The following is a 25,028-nucleotide window of genomic DNA, read 5'->3' on the forward strand; positions in this document are numbered from 1 at the left end:
ATTGGAAAGCATTGATCAAGAACATAGATACCTTAAGTACACCTTAAATTATGGATTACATTATACAATATATCCAGCAGTACTTGAAGGTTATTATGATACAAACTGAATATTAGACACCAAGAATAAAAATCTACAAGTGGATATGTATTCACAATTAGTGGTGAAGCAGTATCCTGAAAATCTTCTAAACAGACTTGTATAGCTAGATCCACAATGAAATCTAAATTTATAGCTTTGGATAAAGTGGAGAAGAAGTAGAATGGCTTCGTAATTTTTTAGAAGATATTCCATATTGGTCTAAACCTGTTTCTGCAATATGCATACATTGTGATAGTCAATCAGCTATTGCTAGAGCACAGAATAAGATGTATAATGATAAGACATATACGTCGAAGACATAATATCATAAAACAGTTACTTGAAAATAGAATTATATCCATTGATTATATCAAGTCCAAAGACAACCTTGCAGATCCATTAACTAAAGGTTTGTCAAGAGATCAAGTAAACTGTTCTTCGAGGGGAATGGGGTGAAAGCGTATGATGAAAGAAACTTCATAATGGATACCCAACCTAGTTGACTGGAGATCCCAAGTTCCAGGTTCAAAAGAAAAAACTAAATTATGGGTTCGGTGTAGCATTAGGAATTTCAATTCCCTACCATTCCTATAAGATTAGTGCTGCCTGCAAAGCATGTTAGGATAAGCAATGCTTTTAATAATTCTTATATCATGACTATTGTGTGGGGTATAGCAGGATACTCTTAATAAGAATTACTTATATGAGAGTGAACTGGGCCAATTCTATGAGAATATTTAAGATTTTAATTCTCTAGAGCACTCATGAAGCTAGGAGTTGTTTAGGGCCAAAATGAACACAACCATGAGAACTAATAATGTTTGGAAAGAAATTGTGTGAACACTATTATTTCGATTTACATTGACAGCTGAACAGTTCAAGACATTATATCCATGGATTAGCTAGTAATTTCGATAGTGTTTCACTAAAGAAGGTTCAAAGCCACAAGCTACCTATCCTAATGCAACTTATTCCCTTGATACTCTCTCAAGTGTCTGCATTTTTATTGCATTAAAAAGAAATCCTTTTATGTGAGGGATAGACCTGATGTGACAATTCATGTGGGGAATTGTTGGAAAAATGATATAGACCTGATCAGATAATTTTTATTCATGTGGAGGATTGTTGAAAAAAATAGGTTATAATATTGATAACCAGCCAACTTTACGATTAATTTAAAGTAGAATCCACAAGTTATTTATGTGAATGAAAAATTATGTGCAAAGGTCGGCTCGGCTTGGCTTATGTGAAAAATAAAATAAATTATTATTTATTTAGAGATATTTGTGTATGCAGTTTTTTATTTGAAATTTAAATTTTATACGAATAGGTGTATATGTGGAAAGGTTGTGACTGATCACGATATGACTCATGTCCATTCTCCAAAAGATACGTATAGATCTAGAGATATGTATAAATCTATAAATAAATGTATGAACATTCTTTATAAAAAAAAAAAATCTTTAGAGAGTTTCTTTGCATCACGTTTCTTACTTTTATTCTGTGAGAGAGTCCTACTATATATTGGTTCGCTGGACTTATAAATTGTAGTGCTACTTTTATAAGCGTTTGATCGTTGTATCTTGAGAGACATTCGTCATAAACTGTGAGCATCAGTGCGGGACGAATTAATCTTAAGGATATAGAGTAAAACTCTAGCCTCGGTCATATCTCTATAACGCCGATACTGTCAATACCATAGATAATATTATATAATATAAGAGTACTTGTAGAGGTTTCGAAATGGATTTGGTACATGCCAGACAAACAAAGAAGGAGAACAAAATATGGAGACAGACCCGTGAATAAAGTCTACTCGAGTTTGAGCTAGATACCAAATTATATATGTGAAAGGTATAGGTACGGCATTCAACATGCATTCCCACTATCTTTATTTAGTTGGAGGCTATTTATTGATTGAAAACATTCGGGTCTGCTAGTTGGACCACTCACCTTCCAAAGGCGAAGAGAGAGTTTGTTCAACTTTGTAAGCCATGGCTCACATGGATATTTTCTAAAAATAATTGTTCGCCCAATAAACATGGTAACATACATTAATATACTTTTAATCATTATAATTTTTGAAATTATTTAGATATTTATCATTACGGATCAAGATACGCAGATGGTTTATCGTACTGCATGAGAGGAGGTCACCAAACATGCCTCTGTTCTCCCTTGTGGTGCAAGGGTACGTCAATCGCTAAAAGTGGTAGATCTGATCATGAACCCAAATAATTTCATAATATTATATTTTTTTGATAAAATAAAATATTTATACAAAATGAGAATGAATACAGTTTAAAAAAAAAAAAAAGATGTCACGAAAAGATATCGACAAAATTGATACGTCAGACCAAACATCCGCTCCAGAATGATTAGCAACGTAGCTAACCACCCAATCGGCAGTGCTGTTCGTCTCTCTGTATACATATCTCACGTCGACAAAGATGCAATCTGCAAACACACGCCAGATGTCATGTATGAGCGAATTAGAGATTGAGCTCCCACTCTGTCTCCATAACCAATTGACAACGTGGCTGAATCACCCTCCACCATCAAACGATCAGTTTGGAGCCGCAGCCTCACAAAGGATATGCCCTCCCATGCGGCCTGCAATTTCACAGTTGGAACAGTTGTCTGAAATAGGCGACTCCTGCCCACCGCAATAAATCTGGAGTCCGAGCCTCGAATCACAAAACTAGCACCATCATGTCCACCGATAACACTGCCATCAAAATTGACCTTGAGGAAGGTCGGGGGTGGGGGCTCCCAAGAGATGAATACCCTACGGAGCGCTGAGAAAATCAGAGAAAGGGGAGAGTTTCAGATGTCTCGACTTCTTAGGATCGACTCTGGCAGCGACAACTGCAGAATCTCAACAGCTTGGGAAGAAATCCTCTCGAATACAAATATCGTCGACATCTACCCTCAAATAGGCCAGTGTTTTGAACTAGCCAAATCTGATAAGCCACATAAGCTACCCTAATACCCTCTAATCTCGTAGCCTGACCCTGAGTACTCCACTACAAGGCCTCCACAAATACATGACTAGATTGCTTACCAAGGATAACCATAGGAAGGAGCCTAATAAGCTGCCATACCCGAACCGCCTGAGCACATCGGAAGAGAACATGATCCAGTGACTCTTCCACCAGCCCACAACGTGGACAAATAGGTGAGACATCTATCCCTCGAGTCTACAACATAGCTCTGATGGAGAGCCGATCCCACGCCACCTTTCAAATGAATAGGCAAACCCTCGGACGAGCATCGAGCCTCCAAATCCATGCACCATTAAGCCGTCCAACCGACTCCTCTCGGTATAGATCATATAGGTCCCTGGTCACCATCCTAGAAGTGCAGGATGACCACCAGACCCTAACATCTAGACTCCCAGCAATCGAAATCGTCTGGGCCATAATCCTCTCGACCAGTTGGCCACCAAAGAAACAAGTCACCAATTGCTCGTTCCAACTCCTCCCCTTAGACTGAATCAGATCACTGACCATGAGGGTATCACCCACCTCAGAGTTAATGAAGGTTGGCCACTAGACAAGCAGAAGGTCGGTAATTCACTAATCATGCATCACATCAATCATCTGATCATTACCCACTATCAAGCTAGTCTGGGCCATCACATTTGGAAAATGAGAACACATCTCCTTCCATCAAAAGGAGCTCCTTCGGTCAATTTAAGCAACTCCCTTAAAGGACACCTACCCATATCTTGCTCGTATTATCGAGCTCCACAAACCATCTGGCTGAATCAGGAATCTCACAGTGTGTTTGGCAATTAAGGCCTCTCGCCTAACCAACAGGAATGGTATACCGAGATCCCTTTTGTTGATCGATTGACAGATCATATCCCCTGCCAGAAGGTGCACCCCTCTCCCACTACTATGAGATCACCATAGAAACTCTCTGAAGAGTTGCTCGAGCTTCGAGAGAGAAGATCTCGACCAAATGGTATGAGATAATAGATAAATAGGGACAGCACTGAGAACCAATCTTATTAAGGTGACCCTGGCCATCATTGATAAAACTCTGGATTGCTAACCTTTGAGATGCTCCCTGATCGAGACCTCCAAGTTCCGACACTCAGTCCTCCTTAGTCTCCACCCTATAATCGGCACCCCAAGGTATCGAAGGGCACCCATCTGTTCAGAGATGCCCAATAGCCCTCGGATCACTTACCTATGCCGAGACATGATCTTTGAACTGAAGTAGACAGCCGACTTGAGAAGGTTCACCTTCTATCCCGAAGTCACACAATGATCCTCTAGGATCCTCCTAAAGATCATCGCATTTCGGACGGTGGTCCGACCTAATAAGAGACAGTCATCTGCAAAGAGCAAATGCGAGATTTGTTGAGTCTCCAGGACTGGCACATAGGGATGTAAGGCCTGCCCAAGAGATGCCACTCGTAGTGCCCTGAAAAGAGCATCAGCATAAATGATGAATAGATAGGGTGAAAGGGGGCAACTTTGGTGAAGGCCGACTGACGAGTGAAAGAAATTCGTCAATGTGCCATTGATCAAGATAGCAAAGGAAGGGGCAAGCACGCATCCTCTAATCTAGTTGATCCAGCATCTGTGGAATCCGAAGTCCTCCAAAGCATGAAGGAGAAAATTCCAACATACCTGATCATAAGCTCGCTCGATATCGAACTTAATAGCCATGCGACATCGACGGCCAGAAGCTCTATGAAGATCATGCATAAACTCCTGTGCAATCAGTACATTGTCAGAGATACTATGACACCGAACAAAAGCACCCTACTCAGGATTGATGAGTCTGGGAAGAACGGGCTTCATCCTGCTGACCAAGATCTTCGCACAAATCTTGTACATGGTCATACACAAACTAATGGACCAAAAATGCCTTGGCTCAGAAGCATCTTGCCTTTTCGGAAGAAGAGTAATGTGGGTCCTCTTCCAAGCCATCGGCATATGACCAATAGCAAAAAATAGCGGAACGTCTTCTGTCACCTCATCACAAACAATGGCCCAATACCGCCTAAAAATTAGGGAGGGAACCTATTCGGACCAAGAGCTTTATCCTTTGCCATGGCCAGCACTGCCCTTCGAATCTCTTCTCTGGACATAGGACTAATCATACCAAAGTTCTCCTCATCCGTCACCAAGCTAGCAGGAAAGGGCAGGAAAACAGCCATCCACCCTCAACAGCAGTCGACCTGGATCTGAAGAAGGTAAAGATCTCGTGTCTAACCTCCTCCTCACTTTCTATTTGTTGGTGGGTGATTCAATAACAAACATAGAGTGGGTTATAGCATTCCCAGAAAAATAAACATAGATGCTGTTTTGATTGCTTGTACAACCATAATAATAGCCTAAGATTTTTTACTAAAACACAATATTATCATAATTCTATTTAACACGTCACATAGTACAAATCAATAATTTTATTTAATAGTAATTCGATGAGATTATTTATCAGTAACTCGTTAATACAATTACAATATTATTATTCTAGCACTACACTAGATCCGTCCATACTTTAACCCATGGCAGGCTAAACACTCACCATATTTCTATCCGTGAGTGGCAACTATATTTTAGTCTACCACTGATATCATATATATCACGTTTCACACACATCAGCTAGTCTAGATATTGTTTAATTAAACATGATTCATTATCTTGATTTGATTTTAATACTGGATCAATCACAATCATGCTCCAACTCATGGCAAGCTAAACACACATCATGCTTTTTCATCCATGGTCGACAATCATGAATCATATCTTAGTTGGCGACTAATATGCTATATTTCACATATGGCCCACTTGTTCACATACTCTTTTTTAGTGTTCTTACAATTACATAAAATTATATTTGTCTTTCCAGTATTGGACTAATTATAGTCATGCTTCAGTCAGTAGGCCAACCAAAATATTGCACTCCAGCTCAAGACTGATCCAGTACATACATCATATTTCTTGCATAGCCAATCTATCAAATATCATCCATACCCCGTCCATGCTCGATTCATATTATTAAAGTCATGATCTGATTTTTAACATCAAAATAGTCACTATCATACTCTAGCCTATAGTAGACCAAACAAAATGCCGCATCTCAGCTCGAGACTGATCCAACGTACATACCACATTTCTTGCATTATAAAATAACCCAGATGCCACCTGCACCCCATCAATTATGTCAAATCATGATTTTTTTATTCAATATGATATCTATAATTAAATATGAAATATGAATCATGCAATATCAATTTATCAACATATAATACATGAGTCGGTATATATAGAAAACATACAATCATGCATGTCGGAATTTTTCATAGTTATGTAGATGATTGTGTTAAAGAATCCTAACTTCTATTGATCGTTGACTCAAATATCATGAACATCGACTCATTCCTCGACCTACGAATTTGGGGGCAAGGTGTTTGGCTTAATAGTATCTTGCTCGACAATTGTTCACCTATAGAGCTAAGCCTCATCATTAGAACAATTGTAAATGTCTAGGATTCATGGTGGAAAAACTTCAGAAGATCAGGATATGTAGTTGCATGACGTTAATCCAGGACCCCTGATCACACAATGCCAGTTTGGGATGCCTCCTAGCATCGACCCAAACCTCATGTACCTAAACCTTATATTGGGCCAAAGGATATCAAGATTAAAGATGAAGAAAAGACTCTTGTTTTTCTTCCTTTTTCCTCCTTTCTTTCTTATTTTTCTTCTCCCTCTTTTTAGAAAAATAGAGGTGGAAGGCTAGGGTCAACCACCTCTGTTTCCATAATAGTGATCTCTGGCGGTGGTGGTGACCTGCTCCCACCTCGACGGCTACCCCAACCCTTGGCAACCTGAGCACACACGTCCGGTGATGGCAGCCAGCTTGGTGGAAGCAGAAAAGGAGGAAAAACAAGAAAAAGAAAGTTTCAAAACATAGCATTAGTTCTTTAACAAAATTTGACGATCTCTGACAGCAATTAGGATGGTGAAGCCATTAATAATGATCAAGGGACTCGAAGACAACCATAGAGGGAAGATCGGGATGAGTTACCTCACTTCTGATGCCGAATCGATAGTGAATAATTGAGCACAATCAATGAAAAAAGGAGAAGAATCTGAGAAGTTTTTATCGATGATGGATCATGGATGAGGGACATTTCACTTATGGAGAAAAGGGTATGATTTTTAGTCGGGATTTAGAGCATTGGGGAGTCTTAGACTCTCGATCCCAATCGAATTCAAAGGGAGAAGATAGACTCCATTGAAAATTTTTTTTTACATCACGTGCCTAGCATGTGGGGTTCAGGAACCCCCCCCCCCCCCGCCCCCTTTCTTTTTTCTTTCTTTCTTTTATCTGTTTTAAAATTCGTGTAGGGGAAAAAGGGAAAATCGGGTCGCACTTGTGCTCAAATTAATTTGATTTTGATTCTATTTCCTCTCTGCCCGATCTGGCCCAAAGTTGAAATCTCTGGTCTCAGCCCAACGGGGCTCCGGTCAGTATGGGCGGGTCTGTGTCTGGTCAGACCGCAACCATCTTTCTGCTTTCGCAAGACCCTGGGATCCCTTGGCGATCACCACGACGGTGATGCTGCGGCTCCGCTACGGTGCGACTGCGATGCCGTCCCCCACCGCTCTTCTCTCCTCCTCCTCCTCCCCCTTCTCTTCTCTTCCGCTCCTCCGAAAACCTAACTACAATATTTCTGCCTCGCCCCGCTCCGATCGCAGGCGCTTCGATGGAGTCCTCTTCGCCTTCACCGCCCGCCGCCTCGGCTGCGACGTCTCCCTCCGCTGCTTCGCGTCCTCCATCGCCACCGCGGATCGGATCAAAGTCCAGAACCCCATCGTCGAGATGGATGGTGATCCCCTGGCCTCCTTAAACCCTGAAACTCCCCTCTTTCTGCAAGTTTAGCTTTTGGAACCATACCACACCACGAGTAAAATATTTCTTTCTTTCTTTCTTTCTTTCTGTCCTTCCTTCCTAGGCGATGAGATGACGAGGGTCATCTGGAAAATGATAAAGGAAAAGGTGACTCCTTTGTTCTTTGGTGGGTTCCTGATATCGGGGACGCCGTTATGTATCCTATCTAATGGATGCGTCTTCGATTCTTGATTGCAGCTTATATATCCGCATTTAGATTTGGACATCAAATATTTTGATCTGGGGATCTTGAATCGAGATGCCACCGATGACAGGGTTACAGTTGAAAGTGCGGAAGCCACCCTCAAGTGAGCTTCTTTACCTCCCATTTTTTCTCTTCTTTTCTGTTTCTTTCTTTCTTTTTTTTTTTTTTTTTTCCAACACCCCCCTAACTTATTCTTTATTTCATGGTTTTGGATATTGTTCTATTGAAATAAGACAAGCACCAGTTATTGGATTCTATAAGACAGTACAATCTATCTACCTTAGCCATTCAAGAATCCTGAATTTGTTATGAAACTCAATTGCAAACAATTTATCTAATTTTTATGGCCCCACCCTGGGGATCATTCTTCTCTCATTCAGTATGATAATTGGAGATTCATTGTCATGCACTATTAACAATCCTCAATCTTGATCATAAACACGCATGCTGAACATGTAATTAGATTTGCAAACTTTGCATCTTTTTGGTCTTTGTATATTTTAAATCTTCTTTACAATATCATTCTTCTCTTGGTCAATATGGATCATTGATTATTCATTTGTCATGCAGTGTTAACATTCACCAATCTTAATTTAGACATGAATGCCAAAGTAATTTGATTTGCAGCATTTGCATCTTTTCGGTCTTCATATGTTTTGCATCTTCTTTACAAATATGTAATTTTTTCCTCTGAATTGTACAGGTATAATGTTGCTGTGAAATGTGCAACAATAACTCCTGGTAGAGAATTTATGCCTCCTGTCTCCTTACTTTGCTTTATTTCCCGGTTTAGAAGTATGGTGAGATATAAAAAATAAGGCATTTTAACTACAGAAAGCTCCAATTCTCTTCTCTTCACTGCAAACACTACAAATAAATTTATTTTCAAACTATCAACTATCAAAGATGCATCATTGTACTGCCTAAGTGTTTTCCTTGTTTGTGGTGTGATAATATCAAATAATTAGATTTGCATCATATAAAATGTAAGATGTGCATAAGATGATATAGCTTGATATAAAATGATTGTGCTGCTTCCACAAGAAGAAGTAAAGGAGGTATAACATGGAGAAAATACGTTAGAATAGGTTCCGAACTTTGCTATTGCCAACCTTCACCCTCCTCCCCAAAACAACCTTTCTTTTCAAGACTGTGCTCTCCCTGTTCGTCTTTCTTTCTTTGCCAGCAATCAAAGAAAATGTCTGCATATTAAAAGCCTGTTTGCTATTGCTTTTGTTTTCTGTTGTTGTTTTCAAAATCCAAAGAAGAAGAATTAACTAGATCAAACAGCATGTATGATGAATCCTTTCTGTTGTTCAGAATTCTTTGCAAAGTCTTTAGATCTTTTGTGAGCAAAGTTTTGTTGCTTTCAAAAAATAGTGGAATAAAAGCAAGGAGTAAAGCAAACTTTTATTGCTTTCAAAGAACAGTGGAATAAAAGCAAAGAATAAAGCAAACTTTTATTGCTTTCAAAGAATAGTGGAATAAAAGCAAGAAATAGCATAATTTGTGCAAATACTATCTTCAACATCAATCTCCATGTGATATTTCACTAACTTGGATAGATAAAAACATGGTAAACTCCACTTCATAATACTCTAGAAAATTCTCATGTGGAGGATTCCAGTATAGACACCAAATTTGACAAGCAATCTTATTTAGAGAGAATTCAGATTCTGTCTTGGTTTAAAGGATATACAGGCAGTAAGTAATTGAATTAGGTCCAGCCATTATTGTAACCCATCAACGTCTGTCTGCAATATATGATACATGGATTAGTTATGATATGATTTTCTCTATACTTATGATGCAGATGAAGCTAGGATGAAAGAGTTTAAGCTCAAGTCTATGTGGAGGAGCCCCAACGGCACAATAAGGAACATCTTAAATGGTTTGTTTTGTTTACATGTTTTTTTTTTTTACTTTTTCTTTTTTATAATTGTGTAATATGAACAATTTTGAGGAATTATTTTATTGATTAAGCAAATTATTTTCTCAAGAATTCATAGCAGTTGCTTTGCATACTTGACTTTATTTGGATGCTTGACATAAGATTCATAACAGTGGTAACATATCATCATAAAGAATGAATTTGTGGTATATATCGAGATTGCTGTCCCAATACTTTGCATGTTAAAATACCGATATAATGTGAAATGGGAGTCCGAGATTTGAAACCATAAGGTAAGATCTGTATCAAAGGCATTCTTGTTAATTTTCAGACATTATTTATTGTGGCAAAGTGGCGCTTACCCAAAGATGTTATTTCACCTGAGTTGATTATGTTTAGAGATGAGGGAATGTTAGATGAGGTTGTATTGAATAAGATTATTGCTTGTTGGATGGAGGGTGCACTGTTCAAGTTTTATGTAACTAGAAAATAATATCTGGACATTAAAGAAAAATTAGGTCAGCTTTATGACAAGCTTAATGCTTGATGGTCATGATTATGCTTATATTTTTTGGCAATCTTTTTAGTATGGATCAGCAATGTGGTTTTTTGAAGAGGCAAAAATGGATAAGATGATACAACTTGTTGGGGGGGGGGGGTGGTGGGCGGGGATGCTGAGGTAGGTGTGCTAAAGTTGGACAAAGATGGATAAGTGAATTTTGGTAGTCAGTTTTCCTTTTGTATTTTTATATACCATTTACTTTTTTTCCGGTGGTTCTGGTATACCTTGGAATCTTGATGAGACTATCAACTGGCAAATCAGAGCCTCAGTTCCTTCAAATGTCTTTAATCCTTGCTGAATATCTTCTATGGTTTCTTTATTATGTTAGCCTTTTTTTTTTAAAATAAATACCTACATGTTCCTTAATATGGTTCATTTTCAGGAACAGTCTTTCGTGAGCCAATTCTCTGTCTCAATATACCACGAATCATTCCAGGTAAATTGGCATACTACATGCTGTTGGGCTAAAACGCTTGAGTTTCTCTTGGACCATGCTCAGGCCATAAAATATGCAGGTTGGAAGAAACCTATATGTATTGGGAGGCATGCATTTGGAGATCAGTATCGGGCAACTGATATGATTGTTAAAGGTCCAGGAAAGCTTAAAATGGTTTTTGGTGAGTTCTGATACTCATTACTGGCTATCCAGGATAGCTTGTTAACTGTTTTGCTGTTTGATTCTTATGATGCTTTATATCCTGATTGTTTGTGATGCAATCAGTCCCAGAGAATGGTGATGTGCCTGTAGAGCTGAATGTTTATGATTTTAAAGGGCCTGGTATTGCATTAGCTATGTATAATGTAGATGAGGTGTGCCACCACAAACCTTATCAAGAAAACACATTCATCTGTTTCATCATTTTTTAACCAAAAGTTTATCTTTTTCAGTCTATTCGAGCTTTTGCTGAGTCATCAATGTCAATGGCATTTTCCAAAAAATGGCCGCTTTACTTGAGCACAAAAAATACCATTCTGAAGAAATATGATGGCAGGTACTACTTTTTTTTTTTTTAAAGAAAAAATAGTTTTTTCATACTTGTTGACATGATGCATCTTTTGTTTTATTCCAACTTGTAAACATTTTTGCTCCTCGTCTGAATTGTTCAACATGGGGCTGCTTTTATCTGGTTGCTGTGTCCGCATTTGACATGTGCAGGTACCACCAAGTGATTTTCTCCTGTACTTACTAACGCAGCTCACACTTTTAAAATTTGTTGTTTTCCGCTGTTCTTTCTTTTTTGTTGGTATTCTGGTATTATTTGCAGGAATGTGCCTGTTAGTAGGAAACTTGCTAAAGTTTTGTGCCTTTCAAAAGCTGCAGGGTTCTTTTATTTGCTTTCTGGTCTCTGTGTATTAGTTATGCCTGCATACTCTTTCTTCATTCATCTTGTGATTGAACAATCATGACTGTGTGATAAAGAACACAAATTAGGTGTGCATCTAGATGCTTATGTAAGTTAGGTTTGATCTTGTAAATATTGGGACTGCTATAGGTTTAAGGACATCTTTCAGGAGGTATATGAAGAGAAATGGAAGGAAAAGTTTGAAGAACATTCTATTTGGTAAGCATTCTTTTATACTAACCGAATCTTCTTCTTCCTTTTTTTTTTTATTGCTGGAAAGAATATCTTCAAATGATTTTTGACAAGTTGATATTTCAGGTATGAGCATCGGCTGATTGATGACATGGTGGCTTATGCCTTGAAAAGTGCTGGTGGCTATGTGTGGGCCTGCAAAAACTATGATGGAGATGTTCAGAGTGATTTCCTTGCGCAAGGTTCGGTCATGTCTTTAGTAGCTCAGTAACCATTACAGATCAAAGTTTTTCTGAGGAAACCATTAATTTTATATTTATATCCTTACAGAAAAATCATGGAAAAGCTGCTGTACAGAACATTCCTCATTAACTTTTTGGTAGTTTTTTTAATAAATTAGACGAACATCAAGTTAGGTGCATGTATAGCATCACCTTAGAAATGGGTGGAATATGAATCATTTAGTTCTGGTATTATCTAGAGTCTAGCGGGGGCAGGTCTTGGTGCAATGGTATGGTTGCTTCGCTTTGACTTGGGTGATGGCTGTGTATATCCACCCGCCCCCAACCTGTAGTGGCAGAAGCCTCTTCACTGGGATGCTCTTTTTACTATCTAATGTCTAGTGCAGGCACCAATCTTTATGCATGATTATGGTAAAAAAAAATTAGCCTCTCCATCTTCAATTCTCAAATTGTTTTTTGTTTTAAAATATCCTTCTCTCATAAGGATTATTGGTGGATGCAGGCTTTGGTTCGTTAGGATTAATGACGTCGGTTCTGGTAATTACCACATATGCAGTTCTTATAGGCTCTAGTTAATATTATTTATATTTGACTGCATGCTATAAATAGCAATGACAATGCTATGCTGTAAATTTCTTACAGTTGTCATCTGATGGGAAAACATTGGAAGCTGAAGCAGCTCATGGGACTGTGACACGACATTTCAGGTTGTATCAGAAGGGACAGGAGACTAGTACAAACAGCATTGCTTCCATATTTGCATGGACACGTGGACTTGCTCACAGGTATCTGTTACTGTTGGATGGGGACCATATAAAATTAACTTTTTCAAAGGGTTTTCGTGAGAGGTAGTTTGTCAAAAGTTACACCTATGTGCTTTAATGTCTGAGCACTGCTAGGGGAATCAGCTTATGGCACCTGAATATGTAGCAGCTGATGCGGTGTCATCTTTTCAATTTTCATCATGGTGACATCAGCGGGACCCAACATTTTTTTTTAAAATGCAATGGAGGACATGGGAAGTGCATTCTTTACCGTGTGCTCCTATTGGGTGTCCTAAACTGTTTGCTGAAGCATTTTTCTGTATTTTCATCTTCCCGTGAATGCATATGCATGTTTGGTGATTACTCCCATTGTATACCTCTGATTGATTTTTGTGCAGAGCAAAGCTTGACAAACACGACCGGTTGCTAGACTTTGTTCAGAAGCTTGAGTCTGCATGTGTTGAAACAGTGGAGTCTGGTAAAATGACGAAGGATCTTGCACTTCTTATCCATGGTCCCAAGTCAGTATGCTCTCACTATTATGCTCTCTCTATTCTTTTTCCCCCATATGTTCATTTTTTACTCTAACATCTACTATCTGGTCATGAACTTTTGCTTGATTTATTTTCTTAGTTTCCGATATCTGTTTTGTGAATACAATTATGCTTGACAGCATCTCCTGTATGTTTCTGTTTTCATGGTAATCTGCTTATAATTCTTCTGGTCCATTGGATGTGGGAGACGTGCTAAATTTTGGATGCATTTGAACATGTCTAAAAATTGATTAAAGGCCATAATTTAAAAATCTTCAGATTCTCAATGGGGTAACTTTATGTTTTTATGCTTAAGACGTAAATTTCATGTTCTTTTAGCGGGAAGGACATCTGTAGTAAAGTGATCTGAGTGAGAGCACTGGAAATGCTGAGTGTTTTGTCTGGCGTTGGTATAACTTTTTTAGTAAATCTTAAGCAGATACATAAAAAAATAACCTACTGAGTAAATTCTAATATTTGTCTAATACTTGTGTTTTGTCAATGTAGATTTTGCATAGATGGCTCACTTTATTTTCTTTTTTTGCAGTGGGCCACTTCTATTCTTTTTTCCTTTTTCTCCTATTAGGTTTTAAATTTTTGGACTTCTGTCCCTTACCCTAATGGGCGTACCATACCACTTGTTTGAGTGGATTTAAAATGCACATTATCTTGATAATGAATGCATATATTTTTTATATGAATGCACATATTTAACGTTAAATGCACATATTTGTTTTTCTTGGTGAAAAAATGCAAAATATTTGTTGAGTGAGCAATGCTCATTCAGATGCGGGAGTGTATCCCTCAGGCTACAGACAAAAATGTTGGAAAATTTCAAAGTTGGGTCATTCATGCCCCATAGGGGGAAAAAAAGGAGGGCTGCCAAGCCTGCAAAAATGGAAATCCTATGGGTGGTTTGTGCAAAATTACCTCTATTGAGTGTTACATATCTTCATGCAAAAGTAAAGAAGACGCCCGTTCTTTTCTTGCATAAGTTGTGGCTACAATTAAAATGCTCATTTCCTATGTAGCGCGCCTCAAATAAGACTCCCTATCTGATTTAGATGTGAGCCCCTAGAAATTATTATTATTATTATTATTATTATTATTATTATTATTATTATTATTATTATTATTTGCATCCATTGTCATGTGAGTCGGCAGTGCGTATTGCCTGATCTTATCTATCATTGCACTTGAGCTTGATGGCGCATCTTTTAAAGGATCACCTGTAAGCCTTTTGTAATAATTAGTATATGATTGGTTCCTGTATAAATTTCAATTACAGGTCATATCTGATGGCTTAAAGAAATCTGATCTCCATGTTATATGAAACCGGAGTTCTATATGGCTTGCTTCATTTTGCTGCTTGGAAGTGTGATCTGTTTGTGTTTTGCAGGTTATCAAGGGAACTTTACTTAAACACCGAGGAGTTCCTTGACGCTGTTGCTCAAAATCTCAAAGAGAAGATCCAATCAGCAGCAGTTTTATAAGCAGTATTTCATTTGCAAGATGGCTATGCATGTCAGCAGGAAGCATTTTGCAAGCACAGTTCCATTGAAGCCTGGGTCGGAAAAGTATCCGAAGCGAGCACGGTATGCGTCTTTTTTTTTCCTGAACTGCACGTGGAGAAGAGGAAAAATGACGTTGCCTAGCGTTTGAGTAGACCTGTCCCAAATTCCTTGTACACATGAGGCTCATCAAACTTCCAGTTGTTCTTTTGGTGGCATCATATTTGGATGTTCACAGTTTACACAGAAACATTTGTATGGTTCAAGCCGAAACTAGTTCAGCCCGGATTTGTCATGGAACTGGATGGGCATTCTAGGATTTGATTTTGGGAAGCGTTTTTTGTCTGGGTCCATCTATGGTCGTGAAATAAGGGAGCGTGGAACTTTTGGGGGGTGTGTTGCTTGTGAAATGGGACAGTAGTAAATACGGTACGAAGCTGATGCATTACCCCATCTTGGAGCGGTTATTACCATCTGTTGTTGTTGAAATGTGTCGGTAACCTTTTGTGGCTAATTCCACCAGCTATGGTACTATGTCTGCGTCATGCTGAATTAAGAAATGCGGTACAATCTCGCGCCGAGCACCAGGTGACTTCATTGACGCATGATCCCACTTCATTGATAGATAATCTCTGCTGGAAGGGTGTCTGTAAGTAGAAGTGAATGAGCGATTATCATAGCTTTCCACTGCTTTGCAGAAAAAAGTCGCGAAGCAGGAAGATAAACTGATTTCAATCCCAATTGACGGGATGAATGGATGCTTGCATCCGATCCCGATGCAGCATTTGGCTTGAAATTGAACTTCAACTATGATATGTTTCTGACCAGGGAAAAATTAAAAAAACTGTAGCGCATCACGAGTTACACAATTCGTGGCACGATCTATGACATGTCGAGGATTCCCCTCCCAGGGATTACCATAGTTGTCTCAAACTTCAGCGGGCGATTTTTTTTTTTTTTAAAGGCGATAGATGTTATCATCATCAGGTACCGTAATCATATGTTTACCCGAGTTCTATTAGAAGCTGTCTCGAACCTAACGCAATCTTTTTTTGTAAAATATACAAAAGGATGATCACGTCCATCATCGGTCATAGTGTGTCGTGTCTGTCAAGGCGGTCACCGCCCTGTTCCACCACCACGCGGCGCTTTTTTCATCCATTTCGTCACCTGCCGCTGATTCGGGCAACAACTTCCCACTTAGATATATTATCATGAAGTGATACGGAAGGGAAGGCTACCGTGCCTATATATATTGTGTTCGTGAAGGAGAAAGGGGAGGAACCAACCAGGAAGATGGCGCTGGCCAAGGCCAAGGACATCGTCTCGTCTGCTCCTGTCGTCGTCTTCAGGTTAGTTTCTTGGACTCCTTCAACCTTGCTTGTGCGGAAATTTCTACTTTTTTTTTTTTTTTTATTTTTTAAACATGATGGTACTGCGATTTATGGATGATTTGATTTCGGATTTGCTAGGGATTCAGGACTTCGAATGGTGGTAGTTGTATGGTTTTCAGATAGGTGAATAGATAGTTATGTATTTGCGTTATGATGTTCTTTTTTTGTGGTAGTTAGCAGTCGGGGGGAGTGGGGTGAGCACCGGAGTGGTGGGGCATGAGGCCGGGGATTCTTTGATTGATTAGAGGTACAAAGGAAAGAAAGATAGGACGAGTCAAGGGAGGAGAAATACGGGGGAAGAAGAGGAACGCAAAAAAGAAAATCTCCTTCTTTTCGTGACCCCTCCATCTCCACATTGAGAGTAGTGTTTTTCATGCTTTTCTCGCCTTGACCGGTGGCATCGATCGCACCTGATTTTTGATCCAAACATTAAGTAAAGAGAGACATAGTGGGCGATTATCTCCTTTTATTTTTTATTTTTTTAACAGGAGGAGGGCAATCCATATCATATACAACAAGATTGTCTGATATGTTAAGTAAGGAAGTCTCTAATTCATTTGAGAATTAGTAAAAGTAATTTGACTGCTTAAGTTGTGGACAAGTTACAGCGGTTGTGATCCATCTTGTCTTGCATAGGAATAAAGAAATATATGGTGAGGCAAGGCACAGTAAATAAAGTTCTATCTTTAAGATAGTTATTTCTCTCTTGGAAATAAAATAAAATCAACATAAAAGAAGAAAGAGAATTTTAGCGGCTTCTTTGTGAAAGATAGAATTCTTCACCACCTACCGGATATAACTCTTCAAAAAGGAAGTGTCCGTTTATTCAGAAGTCACATTCCTATTTTAATTTGCTGAACCATAAAATTTTTGAAAGTGCATTATAGTCATTGGGAGTTTGGGACCAACCAAAGGTGGGCTCTAACAGTCACAAAGTTTGACCATTTTTTAATTAAAATATATATAACAATTTCCCACTTATTTTAATTTAAAAAGGAATACAATAGTCAAATAAAATATAAAAAGGTAAAAATTTGGGTAATGTACAATGCATAACCATAGGTGGATGATCCGTGTAGCTATGGTTGAATGCGAATCAATAACTGTAAATGATTGAAAGGACAAAACCTTGATGTCAAATATCGAAAAGTAAATGAAACAAAGTTTGCACTATATATAGGTATTTAGTCCTCTTAAGGCAGCACTTTATAAGCCATATGCTGATCCTGGCTTAGCAACTAAACTAGGATTTTACCAAGAACCAATAGAAAGTGGCTTGTCTTCTATACCTGCAAAGACAGATTCATCAGGAGTGTTCCACAACCACATGTCACTAGGAGTGGCAAACGGGTCGGGTCCAAAAATGGTTAACCCAAACCCGATGTGTTTATTAAATGGGTCAAAAATTCAAACCTGAATCCGATCTGTTTAATAAACAGGTAACTCGACCCGACTTATTTAATCCGTTTATTAAATAGGTCAAATTAGGTTAAACGGATTAAATAGACTAAACGGGTTAAATAGATTAAACGGATCAAGTTTAATGGGTCAGAAACAGATTAAACAGGTTTTAAATAGGTTAAACGGGTCTTAAATGGGTTAAACAGGTTAAACAGGTCAGGTTAAATGGGTCAGAAATAGGTTAAACAGGTTAAATGTGTTATTTGATTCAACCCAACCTAAATACTAAATGGGTTAAACGGGTCAGATATCTAAAATCCATATCCGACCCACTTATTAAACGGGTTAAATGGGTCGATCCGTTTATGACCCGAAGCCGTTTAGCCTAAATCCAAACCTGCTTATGACGGGTCGAATACGGGTCGGGTTGGCGGGTCGGATCATATTTTGCCAGCCCTACATGTCACTTCACAAAAGCTATGAGTGTCGCTAAAAATCGGTGTCCATCCTTTCTATTTTCAAAGTTAAGTGCATTTAATTAGACATGAGACTTCATATAGAGTAATTTGTTCTCCCCACTATTCTAATAATAGACAAAAGTACTTGAAATACAACCTACCTATTAATATTTCTTTGAAAATTTTTAGCTAGGTTTCCCTTGAACTCTATTCATGTTTTTTAATTTATAAACAATTTTATAGAATTACTCAATTGTAGAGTCAGATTCAGCTAGGATTATCTCTATGTGATTGGTAATGGCTCCATATCTCTTCATATTATAAATCTTTTCTCATGTAGGTGAACCTTGAATAGATGCATCATCTTATTTTATTACTTTGATTCCTAAAATCACATTAACCTCGTCTACAACTTTAATCACAAAAGTTTTAGTTAGAAAACTTTTAATCTCATTAGTGTCTTCTATATTTCTACTAAAAATCAATAATTTATCTGCATAAAAAGTAAGCAAAACTTTATAAGTTTTAGTAATTTTAGTAAACACAAAGCTCTCAACTTTATTGTTTTTAAGACCAAATTTTTTATTTCTCATTTAAATTTCTTATACTGCTGTCTAGGAGCTTATTTGAGACCATACAAAGATTTGTTTAATTTTTAAGCATTATCTTCTTAACCTTCTGTTATGTAGCCCTTAGGTTGTGCTATATAAATTTCATCTTCTTATTCTCTAATTAAGAAAGCAATTTTAACATCCATTTGTGTACCTCTAAATTGTGTATATGGTATAGATGCAGTAGTAGAGATAACTCTTATAGAAGTAATTCTAGTAGCAGAAGAAAAAGTCACAAAATAATTAAAATGTTCTTTTTGATTATACCCTTTTGGTATAGTATTTTATTGTATTTATCTATACTAACATCTAGTTTAATTTTCTCGGTAAAAACTCATTTAGAACCTATAGTTTTATTATTAGGAGAAAGATCAGACAAAATCCAAGTTTTATTGTTTCTAATAGATTTTATTATATCATCATCCATGATTTTTTTTATAAATTAGCATCAAATAAAGATATAGCTTCATTATGATTTTTAGGATTATCATCTAATAAACATGTAAATTATGTAAGGTTGTAATGAGTATATGAATATAGCAGGACCAAAACTCTGTGCAATTCTATGTCTTTACCCTTAATTCAGTTTCATTTGCAGTTTAGCTTTTGAGTATTGTTCTCATTAATAATATTTTCTTGCACATTATGATCATTGTTATTATTAGTAGTATTAGGCATTTCTTCTATGTCATCTTTTGATTTCTCTATCTCATTTGCTAAATCTTTTTCTAAGTTAAAAGTTCAAAATTTTGTTCTGTTCTTAGCATAACCTAAGAATATAGATTTAATTGTTTTGCTTCCTAACTTACACCTCTTTCTTGAAGGGTCTAATGCATAAGTAATAAAACACTGACATAATTAAGATTGGATTTTCTATTCATCCACAACTCATATGGTGTCTTATCTTGATTTGATGCAAAACTCTATTTCCTATGTAACAAGCGATATATAAAGCTTCACTCAGAAAATCATAGGTAAATTGGATTGTATTAACATAGTATTTATCATTCCAAGTGTGGTTCTATTTTTTCTTTCAGCAGCACCATGTTGTGGAGGAGTATGTGGGGTGGTTACTTCTCTAACAATTCTATGAGTTTCACAAAAGGAAATAAGTTTATTTGACAAATACTTTCCACCATTGTTTGATCTTGTCCTTTTAATTTTCTTTCTAAGTTGATTTTCTACTTTTATCTTAAACATCTTAAAATTTTCAAAGACTTCATCTCTAGTTTCAAGTAAATATATAAGTATACTTAGAATAGTCATCATTATAAAATAGTGTTTTCATCCTGATCTTTTTTATCACATATATCAGTATGTATTAGTTCTAAAGAAGCAGTAATCTTAACTATGATTTTAAAGGGCTTCTTGCATAATTTGTTCTGAACACAACGTTAACATTTGTACACAGGAAAATTAGAATTGGTTTTAGGAATTAAAGTCAAATTTGATCATTCTATCCATGATTTTCTTTCCTAGATGACCTAATCTATAATGCGAAACATTATCTTCTTGTTCTTTGACTTAGAAAAAAATTCTTCTTTCATTGTTATGTTTCTTCTTGAAATGAAAGCTAGATGCTGACTTTCTAAATTATAAATATTTTCCTGTTTCTTTTGTTGATTCTCAGGCATGTCTTTCTTTCGAGCCTCATCTTCAGTTCAGATGTGCTGAATTAATTCATTCAAAGTTGGAGGTTTCTTCTTAGGTTTCAAAACACGTTAGTAGTCCTTCCATGATATAGTTTACCCATGATGTTTGAAACTTGGAAGTTCTTTGTAATTGGTTCCCCACATTAATCAATATGAGGCACACAAGTGATTGAAGTGCATGAGTTTGCTCAATTATAGGTTTTGCATCATCCATCTTGAAGTCAACATCGTTGTTACTCAAGAAAATGGTTACTGACACTTCATTGAGATACCTTTGTTCGAGGATGGCCATAATTCTGTAGCAATTGAAGATTTGTGTTAGACATAGAACAACGAGTTTGTTATGGCATTAAGAAGAAGTGTGGCAATAGATGTAATCATCCTAGAGCCATTTTTTCCGCCTCTTAGTGTACTCTAGGTAAATCACCCGGTGGATATGGTGTTGGCAACTTTGGCAATGGTAAGTTGGTAGTAAAGCTTCAACTTTCATCTTTTGTAGTTGAGCTTGTCGAACCTTTCTGGCCTCTCCATTTCATGCTTCAGATTCCTAAACAAAGAGAGAGAATTCATTTGTGAACTATGACCATTTTAAAATTGTTAGAGAGGTGGGTCTAAAAATAACATGTAAAATAAAAAGAAAAACAAAAGAAGCTGTAGGAACAAAGAAGGATCTAGTTAGGCTAGGCGAACTCATAAATGTGCTATCTTTAAGATAGTGATTTCCCTGCTGCAGATGCAGATGCAGATGCAGATGGACTCTTGGAAATCCTATTCCAGCATACAGTGCCTGACATTTTCAAGATCCCTAAGAGCTGCACTCCCCAAGGATCTTGGAAACAAAAGCGCTCAACCCAAAATGAGAAAAGAAAAAAATCACTTGAAAACAGGAGAAATTTAGTGGCTTCTTCATGAAAGATGAGTTTTTCTATATGAATACATTTTCTCACAATACAACACTACTTATCGATAATGAAGGATTGTGATAGATTACTGTTCACTACCAAACAGACAACTCCACCAAAAAGTGACTGTTAAGTCAAAAATCACATTCCTCTAAATTTTATCCTTTTTAATTTTCTAAAACTTGAAACTACCTTTGAAAGTGGATAGTAGCCCTTGGGACCAACCAAAGGCTGGTTCCAATGGTCATGAAGTTTGACCTTTTTTTAATTAAAAATATTCCAACATTAGCTGCAGACATGCAATCGCTGATATTAGAAAGAGCTGGCTTTTAGGTGGTGCTGTATCATATAGGAACAGATCTGTACTGCCAAAAGGCAGAGCAGTCCTTTCATATAATCCGAGAGATCAAATAAGTTCTGGAATGTAATTCAAGCTAGAATTAAGAAAATTTAAATGGGTATGCTGTTATATTATGTACTGTATAAGCTCTAATGTTGAAATGCAGGCTCTATTTTGTTGCTTTCTGACATTATTTACATTATGGTAAACCAATGGTTTTGGCTTTTTCTGATCATTATTTTCCTACACTGGTTCTTTCTGTGAACTAATAAGTGGCGTAATGGAAGGGACTACAGTGTCGTCATTTATGTTATGCTTGATACAGTTATTTGAAACGTTGTGAGCATGATAAAACCCAATTCATGATCCTTTTTCAGAACCAACATTATTTCAGCACCTAATTGTCCACATAGGTTGTGCGCAACTTTTTAAGGTGTCATTGCATGCAGCTGAGCTCTTAAGCCGGGGTTCGCCATGCAAACTTTTTTCGATTTACTCGATTCAGCTCCAGTCTGGTTGCACAGAGCAGCTCAATGAAAAAGAGATCTTATGACTACCTGGGGCCCGGGGTAAACAGAGGATCGGTAGCGCTTTTGTTTTCGTCCTTTCCAGAAAAACGATGTTCTCCTGTTTCACTAGTAGAGTATTTTTCTTTTTTTTTTTCTCCTCAGCGGTTGATATCGGCTCCTTATTAATATATTAATACTCTCTCGTTCAGGTTTATATACTTTTCTGACATCGTCACTGTTTGTGTGTGTGGCCGCAGCAAGACGTACTGTGGGTACTGCAAGCGGGTCAGGCAGCTGCTGGCACAACTAGGGGCAAGTTATGAAGTGATTGAGTTGGATGTGGAAAGTAAGTATACATGCTTATTGCTGGTGCAGACTGTATTTTTTTCCCCCTTAAGCTGCATCTCATGAATAAACTGAACATCATCATTGGTCTGTGTGGACTTCAGATAGATTAGCATGGATGCCTTTGTAATGCTTATTATGATTGGTTGAGAAAATGTCAAAAAAAAAATTTTTTTTTTTCGAAAAAAGGAATAATTATTAACCACCAATCCGAGATGGAGAGAGGGGTGGTGCCGACCATTCAGCGGTTGAGAAAAATATCAAGGTTATATATGAGATGGAGTTCGTCGAGGCTTATTTTGGCCGTGGAGTCGGATGGTCATCTCATTCGGTTTTCTTCCGTCTCTTCTTTTCCGTTCGTAACTTATTTACCTATGATGGTATGAAAACCTGCCTGATGATTTCTCTGTCGGGTGAAAGAGTTCCCTTTTTTTTGTCTCGTCTAGAGAAAATCCTTACCGCCTTGGACCTTTCTTGTAGGTGATGGATCCGAGATGCACCCTGCACTGGTAGAATGGACCGTTCCAAATGTTTTCATCGGTGGAAATCATGTCGGAGGTTGTGACGGTATGTACCTTCGGCGGCGCCCATCCTTATTCTGTATGCAGTTTTACATACAGGGCATTGATTTTCCCAGCCTTTTCGTTTTGAGATTTCTCTTGGTCTTTGAGCTTCACAAGTGATGATGAAATCACCAACATCCAAGATGCAGCTTCTGTGATGACTTTCCTGTCATCTTGCATGGGGGAGAACAATTACGTACATGAAGACCGTGCTATTCGCGAGCTCTTTTGTTCCTTCTTATTTTCTAATGGTCGTTTGATATCTTTCAGCTTTCTTACATTTATGATGATGATGTTTAACAGTTGTTCTGGAGAGGCACGATGAAGGTATAAGCTGGTGCCCCAGTTGATGGGAGCTGGCGTCCTCCCTAGTCCTGCCGAATAATAGATGTTTGATGGCGGTTCAATGTGGTGTTTGGTGCACGGAGGAAGGCCGAGAGAGATACCATCTCCCTGTATAATTTATATACAATATGTTTAGGAGCTCGCAAGCATTAGCTGTTCAATGTTAATCGTGTTTATTTCTCTCTGTTGTTTGTCCATGACCGTAATACGAAGAAGGCCCTCTTATCATGCGCGTTTTAACAATTCCAGGCTAGCCCGATGGATGTAAGTGGAACAAAAATCCTCTGGTGAGGATATTGGATGGGGCGGTCGTATTTTTTGACATAATTCGATCCAAGCAATCTAATGGGCCAGAGAATGAGTCATAAAACTGAACTAAATTGAGATGAATGAATCCAAAATATTGTCCCCATATAAATATAAAGAGAAGCGAATTTGCTAAAGGAGAAATTTGACAATTCCGTTTTATGTTTAGTTGCTACACAAAGCATCTAATATTTAGTCCAGTGTATGGTTATTCTGGTGTTTTGCATGTATTTATACATGTTTTACACGTATTATTTATGTACACTATTCAAAACATACAGTTACATATAAGTACATTCAAGGATAAATATAAACATTATAAACAGCTATCAAAATCAAAAGTGAAAATTTAACAAGAAAGATTAATTGTAAAATAGCTGTCAAACAAATGATCAGTTGTTGCTCGTCCTTTTGCTATCTAATCTAATCCAGCCCATTTGCACCTAGCTAGCTGCTAAAACATTCTATTTAGTTTATGGGTTGAGCAACTTGATCGTCGTTCAAATTATCAAGTAACTACAAGTGCAAGTAAATATTATTTCATATAAAAGAAGAAACGGAAGGTGTTGCTAGATATCAAACTATCTGTTTATAATTACAATAGTTAAATGATCTGGATAATGAATCAGTAAATATATATATATATCTCTTTTCAACTTTTGATTTTAGAATAATGACATTTCCATCAATCTCCTCAGAAGTTGAATCAGGGCTCTCAAAGAAGAATCCGTTAAGCTGATCTTAAATAATTTGCTAATAAGATCAAGTGACCCACTTATGTTTCAATGTTCAAATGGCAGAATTTTGGTCTCAATTTGAAGATATTTATCAATCACGCCTGCCAAAGGTTGGTATCGAGCACATGTGTATGAAGAATTCAAATACCCACCGACTATCATAATTCTTTGAGCAGATCAAAGCTTTATTAAATTTAATATTTAATTAATAGAATACTAAA

General features: G+C 37.4%; 2 protein-coding genes across 4 annotated transcripts; both read left to right on the plus strand.

Moving 5' to 3' along the window:
- The first annotated feature begins 7,578 nt into the window (after positions 1 to 7,578).
- Positions 7,579 to 15,544, plus strand: LOC105058809 (isocitrate dehydrogenase [NADP], chloroplastic/mitochondrial). Of its 3 annotated transcripts, XM_073249168.1 has the most exons (16): positions 7,677 to 7,687; positions 7,809 to 7,939; positions 8,066 to 8,109; positions 8,200 to 8,309; positions 8,910 to 8,947; positions 10,020 to 10,097; positions 11,042 to 11,095; positions 11,175 to 11,276; positions 11,381 to 11,469; positions 11,548 to 11,651; positions 12,153 to 12,221; positions 12,321 to 12,436; positions 12,939 to 12,973; positions 13,079 to 13,221; positions 13,599 to 13,721; positions 15,133 to 15,544. In XM_073249168.1, the coding sequence occupies exons 2-16, from the start codon at positions 7,933 to 7,935 to the stop codon at positions 15,224 to 15,226; spliced, it is 1,206 nt and encodes a 401-aa protein (XP_073105269.1). In that variant the 5' UTR covers positions 7,677 to 7,687; positions 7,809 to 7,932; the 3' UTR covers positions 15,227 to 15,544. The 3 variants fall into 3 exon arrangements, with proteins under 3 accessions (XP_010940160.2, XP_010940159.2, XP_073105269.1); XM_010941858.4 differs by having other exon boundaries at positions 7,579 to 7,939; positions 11,048 to 11,095; XM_010941857.4 differs by having other exon boundaries at positions 7,581 to 7,939.
- An 817-nt stretch (positions 15,545 to 16,361) lies between these two features.
- LOC105058810 (glutaredoxin) lies at positions 16,362 to 23,944 on the plus strand. The gene is given in 5 exon segments (XM_010941859.4): positions 16,362 to 16,596; positions 22,769 to 22,857; positions 23,337 to 23,423; positions 23,723 to 23,748; positions 23,751 to 23,944. Coding segments are annotated over 5 exon segments (312 nt in total). The 5' UTR covers positions 16,362 to 16,540; the 3' UTR covers positions 23,805 to 23,944.
- The last annotated feature ends 1,084 nt before the right edge of the window (positions 23,945 to 25,028 follow it).

The sequence above is a fragment of the Elaeis guineensis genome, chromosome 15, assembly GCF_000442705.2.
Source record: "Elaeis guineensis isolate ETL-2024a chromosome 15, EG11, whole genome shotgun sequence".
Classification (NCBI taxonomy): domain Eukaryota; kingdom Viridiplantae; phylum Streptophyta; class Magnoliopsida; order Arecales; family Arecaceae; genus Elaeis; species Elaeis guineensis.

Coding starts and splice junctions, on each gene's coding strand:
- LOC105058809 (XM_010941857.4), top strand. CDS start 7,669: ATGCTGCGGCTCCGCTACGGTGCGACTGCGATGCCGTCCCCCACCGCT. Junction 11,277..11,380: donor AAAGCTTAAAATGGTTTTTG/GTGAGTTCTGAT, acceptor TGATGCAATCAG/TCCCAGAGAATGGTGATGTG. Junction 13,222..13,598: donor ACACGTGGACTTGCTCACAG/GTATCTGTTACT, acceptor ATTTTTGTGCAG/AGCAAAGCTTGACAAACACG.